Source organism: Orycteropus afer, unplaced genomic scaffold (genome assembly GCF_000298275.1).
Source record: "Orycteropus afer afer isolate SDZICR_OR568_19922 unplaced genomic scaffold, OryAfe1.0 scaffold00015, whole genome shotgun sequence".
In the NCBI taxonomy this organism is placed as follows: domain Eukaryota; kingdom Metazoa; phylum Chordata; class Mammalia; order Tubulidentata; family Orycteropodidae; genus Orycteropus; species Orycteropus afer.
Genome location: NW_006921602.1, coordinates 2,825,522 through 2,831,306, shown reverse-complemented (window position 1 = coordinate 2,831,306; position 5,785 = coordinate 2,825,522). Strand labels below are relative to the sequence as shown.

Here is a 5,785-nt window from a genome sequence, read left to right as displayed (position 1 = left end):
AATATTGCCACTCCTGCTCTCTTACAGTTGCCATTTGCTTGATATATCTTTTTCCAACCTTTGATTTTTAGTCTATTTTAGTCTTTGTCCCTAAAGTGTGTCTCTTGGAGACAGTATATTGATGGGTTTTGTTTTCTTATCCAATCTGCATCTCTCTGTCTCTTAAATGTTACATTTAATCCATTAACATTCATTGTAATTATTGAGAAGTATGAATTGGTTGTTGTCATTTTGTTATGTGTTTTTTCATGGTTCCATATTATTTTCTGTGCTGAGCTCATTATGTTTATGAATCGTGTTATCATGTCCATTGTTGCTGTTGTTTTAGCATTTGCTGAATATTTGTGCTTGTCCTCTTTTTTATTGTGATGTGAAGATTTATCATTTTTCTTTTAGGTTACCCTGTGATTTATAATTTTCTCCCCGAGATTAGAACAGTCCGTTCTATCTTGCAACTCTCTTGACTTTCTCACCATTTAGAAGTTCTGTATACAGTATTTTCACTCTCTTTGGTTTGTAGTTGTCTTCACTTGCCAATTGATTTCTCTGGTTTCCTGATTACAATCTTGTAAGCTCATTTTACTCTGGATATATGCATAGCTGTGGTTGTGTGTTTATGGTCGGTTGTTATTTGCTATTTTTGTTTCCTTGTTCAAAGGACTCCCTTTGGTATCTCTTGCAAGGTTGGTCTGGTTTTTACACATTCTCTAAGTTTCTACTTACCTGGGGATCTCCTAATTTCACCATCATATTTGAGGGCATTTTTTCCAGGTATATAATTCTTGGTTGAAATTTTTTCTCTTTCAGGGTTTTATGTATACCATCCTGTTGCCTTCTCGCTTGCATGGTTTCTGCTGAGAAATCCGAGCTTATTTTTACTGGTTGTCCTTTGTAAGTAACTTTTTGTTTTTCCTGTGCTGCTTTCAGGATTCCTTCTTTGTCTTTCGTTTTGGTGAGTTTGATTATGATATGTCTTGGTGATTTTCATTTGGGGTCTATCCTGTTTGGGGTTCATTGGACTTCCTGAATGGATATATTCTCATCTTTCATCATATTAGGGAAGTTCTCCAACAAATCTTGGACAATTTTCTCAATAGTTTTATTTTTCTCTTCCTGTTCTGGAATTCCAGTGATACCTAGGTTATTCCTTTTGATGATATCCCACATGACCCTTAGGCTTTCTTCATTTTTCTTTGATCTTTTTTCTGATTGATCCCTTTCCAAAGAAGTATTTAGGTATTTGTCTTTAATCTCATTAATTCTGTCTTCAGTTGCATCAGTTCTACTCCTTTGCCCTTTCAATGTGTTATCTAATTCTGACAATTTACTATTAATCTTCTAGATTTCTATCTGTAGATTTAGAATCATTTCTAATTTTTTATTTATTTTGTCATTTTGTTCTTGTATTTTCTTTCAGAATTCTTCTAGAGTTTTTTCTGTGTTTCCCTTGATCTATCTCTCAGTCCTTTGAAGATACCTAAATATAATTCTTTTGAATTCCTTATCAGAGAGTTCCAATGCTGCTTCTTCCTCAGGGATGTGTTCTGGGTCTATATCCTGCTCCCTTGTTTCTACCACTTTATCTTGCTTCTTTGTGTGGACTATGATGGTCTATTGTCTCCAAGACATTGTGACGTTGCTGTATTTAAATCTCTGTTAACTGTTTGTGAAGAGCAGATAAAGGTGAGTCAGGCTCTTCTTGGTAGCTGTTTATTGTTGGCCCATTGGTGAAGGAAGGTTGGCTCTCAGTAAGTGAAGCTTCAGGAGGTATATGTGTGTGACTCAAGTATGAGTCATACAAGTATTAAAATGCATTTAATCCATTAACATTCCTTGTAATTATTGAGAAGTATGAATTGGTTGCTGTCATTTTTGTTATGTGTTTTTTCATGATTTCCCTGTTCCATATTATTTTATGTGCTGAGCTCATTATGTTTATGAACATGTTACCATGTCCTTTGTTGCTGTTGTTTTAGTATTTGCTGAATATTTGTGCTTGTCCTCTTTTTTATTGTGATATGAAGAGTATGAGACTGTTGTTGTGTTCCACTCGGTTAGACAAAAATAATGATTGACTAACCATCAAAACAGTAAAAGCACATGGACAAAAAATACACCATGTAATCACACAGGAATAGTAACCAAAAAAGAGAAAAAGAAGAAGAAAAAAAAAAACCCTACAATATCTGGGAAGAGGGCAATAAGAGAAAAAAAGTAGAGAAGGAGAATAATGAAGGAAAAAATGGGAAAAACAGAAGAAGAAAAACAAGGAACCAATGGGCTTAACCACGAGAAAGAGAAAACATAACTGCAAGCAGAAACAGGGAAAAGAAAAAAGTTTAAAGCTAGAACCTGGGAGGGGAAGAATAAAGAATAATAGTAAAAGGGACAAAAGTAATAATAATAGTAGTAGTTTTAAAACAGACAAAAACAAACTAACTAAAAAACAGAAAACAGAAAAAAAAAAAAATCAAGGCAGGGCGGCACAGGGTACCCAGGCTCCGTCTGAGCACACAGACTGGGATGGAATTCCTGCCAGCCCAGAAGGTGGGTGGGAGTGAGGGATGTCCTCACCTCCGTTCACCAAGAGGGTGTGGGATATAAGAGTAACAAGGGCAATGATGCACCTTTCCAGTCGTCCGGGTCCAGAATGTCCTTGGGGTTACCGGCAAGTGGAGCCTGTTCTTAAGGCCCTGGAGTCTGGTAGAATGCTGTCCTTTTAAACATCCAAAGTGGCCAAGCCACTTGTAAACATTCAAACTGGCTGCACCCTCTGGACAGACTGAAGTCCACAGCTCAACCTGCCTTCCTCTTCGCTGCTTCCCCTTTTATTCCCCAGCCACCAGAGCAGTCCTCTGTGCAGTCTCTGGCTAGCAGGCTGATTTTTAGGTTAATTCTTAGGTCCTACCATCACTCCACAATATCCAAGCTGTCTGTACCATCAGGATCGCTGCCAGACCACAGCTCCGTCTGTCTCCTTTTTTGGTGTTTTCATACAAATTCTTCTGCTAGTTGGACTTTAGTCCACTTCTATATCCTTCCCTTCAAGGCTCAGGGGTCCAGGATTATCTTCTGTATCTATGTTAATTGGTTCCCCTTTTCTTTGTTGAAGAGGATCTGTGCAGTCTTTCTGCCTATTCCGCCATCTTACTGGAACTCCCCATGATTGTGTTTCGATATTCTCCCAAAGTATCAATAACCAAAATAAATATTGAATTATTGAATTCAACAAAATGGTTTTGTTTAGACTTCTGTGGTGAAATTTGGGTTCAATGCCCAACTATCCTTGGACCCAAATTTGCTCTGTTGTATTCAAAACTCTGGTTTTTCATTTACAGATTGTCAACCCCTGAAGTTGAGTGAGATCACTATTTCTTTTAAAGACAGAGCTCTGGGTCCCAATCTTATATATATATTTCTTCTTCCTCCTTGTATGCTTTTTTCCCAACTCTGTCCTAACCATCTAGGCCACATACATCAGTTTAGTACACTTTTACATGCTTTCCTATAATAGAGTGAATTCAGAGTATTTAAAATACATATATGGATTTTAACTTACCTGATACTGATTAAAATTGTCAGTAGCAGTTACCTGATACATTTACCATTTGAAGCCAATGAGTTTGTGCTTTGCTGACTTGTGTGAGGTAAAATACCTGAATGAGGAAGGAGAAAGTCTATTGCTGTTAGGTGTCATCATGTTAGCTCCAACTCATAGTAACTCTGTATATGACAGAACAAAACACTGCCCAGTCCTGTGCCATCCTCTCAATTGTCTATTAAGGCAGAAATAGTAGTTAGGATCCAATGATTCCAATAGAGAAAAGAGAGCTGTCCAGCTGAAGTAGTCGTAGACTGGAACTAGTCAGTTCCCTGTTACTGGCTTTACTCAGGCAGAGCTCTGTGTCTGCCAGGAGTGTCTAGGAAAAGTATCCTTCCTCTAATGAGTGGGTGAGAGAGAGGGGGGTCAAGGTGGATATCTTCCTTTTGCTGGGTCATTTGTTGCTTTGGCTTTTCGATTAGTTATTTAACACAAAATTTTCTTTTTCTAACAGGAAATAAAGGAAAAAAAGAAATTCTGCAAGATGTATGTAGAGGACCTTGTGAAGGAAGCCACAGAAATCAACATGAAAAATGAGGCTTTGCAGAAGCTTTGGCCGCAGATGTTTATTGAGCTTGTTAGGGACGCAGTCATAGAAATCCGCAACAAAAATTCATATATGAAGCTCTGCCTACAGCAGATAACTGACCAAAAATAGAAATGGATTTTAGTCTCAGTTGATTTTAACAGTTTTATTTTTTTGAATGTTAAAAACATGTAGGGTAAACATGTTAAATCAACATCACCACCACTCTCCTACAAACTAGAAAGACTAGCATCAAACATCATAGCCTCGTCTTGCCGTTGTTGAAGGTCAGAAAGGAAAGAGAGAGACAGGGAGGATTAATTCCTTTATGTAAAGAAAGACTGAACAACCTTTGGGAATGAGCAGATTTTAGAGATGGCTTGGGTCTTGAGCTGGCATTACATCATGGGCTGTTGCTTTGATGCCCCTGCTATAGCCCAAAGCACGCAACCTTTGCTCTTGGTTCAGCATGAGTTACTTCTACCTACTTTCAGCTGGTAGTTCTTAGTTATTTGCCTTTTTATTTTATGTCATGATTTCAAAGTAAAAAATATGTTCTTTTTTATGAGTAAATAATAAACTTATTAATAAATTAGTATTTAAAAAATGTGTCTGCCTCATTAATCCAGTCAGAATTGTCACATTTATTGTATGTTCTTCTTCAGCTGGGTAGGATCCCTGCCATTCATTTATATGAGAGGAAGCCCCATGCTTCTAGAAATGCATCCTCAGGGCACCACAGGGAACCCTAGAAGTCAGTGTAGGGGTCAAATACAAAAGTAAGTCAAAACTGGGGCAGGAAGAAAATGCTTTCTCTTAAGGGGTTCTGAATGAATATAAAATGCAGTCAGAAATCAGTAAGTCTGCTTCTCTGAAAGGTATTTCCTTCTGTTGTTAGCTATTCTGAGGTTCTTTTTTCAGATAAACATGTATGCTTGTACCTTAGAAGTATTAGTATAGGTGAAACATACCAATTTTTCTAATTCCACTTGTAGATCAAACAGACAAGATGCATTTAGGGTTTAGGCCTAGTACATGCTGGGGAGGAGGGTGGTTGGAGCCAATTACCATAACTAGACATGATACAACTTTATAAAAATAATCTTACTGGTCAATAAATAGGAATTTTCCAATTTTTTCAGATTTTTCCCCACAGCTGTTTGCTAGCAGGATAACCAGGATGTGGGAAAACAAGAATAGACATTATAAGGCAGCCAAATATACAGAGATTCTTGGAACGCAGATGGATAGGCTGCTTTTGTTGTTCTAAGAAAGTTCCACATCATCCTTAAGAGCCTTTGATCACCTCCCCCACCAAAAAAAAAAAAATTGCTCAATTTAGCATTGTTGTGTGCCGTCAAGTCAGACCGGACTCATAGCGACACCCCCTCCCCCTTGGGTTTCCAAGGCGGTATCACTAAGGAAGTAGATTGCCCAACCTTCCTTCGAGGAGTGGCTGGTGGGTTTGAACCACCAGCCTTCTGGTTAGCAGTCAAGTGCCTTTGGCACTATGCTACCAGATCTCCAGGGTAGCATGATGTCTCAGAATTTGGCCTGTTAAGGCACTCTGTCTTGGGTTTGCATGTTGGCTTTTAAGTTACCAGCTTACTAGCTTGTGACCCATCTGAACCTCAGTTTCCTCATAATAGTACCTACCT

General features: G+C 38.2%; 1 protein-coding gene across 1 annotated transcript in view; it reads left to right on the top strand.

Moving 5' to 3' along the window:
- The window catches only part of LRRC49 (leucine rich repeat containing 49), a 328,583-nt gene extending 324,324 nt beyond the window's left edge, over positions 1 to 4,259 (top strand). Inside the window, exon 17 of the mRNA XM_042783131.1 lies at positions 4,056 to 4,259. Coding sequence (XP_042639065.1) covers positions 4,056 to 4,259 — 204 coding nt within the window. The remainder of the gene's footprint in view (positions 1 to 4,055) is intronic.
- Positions 4,260 to 5,785: the final 1,526 nt, after the last annotated feature.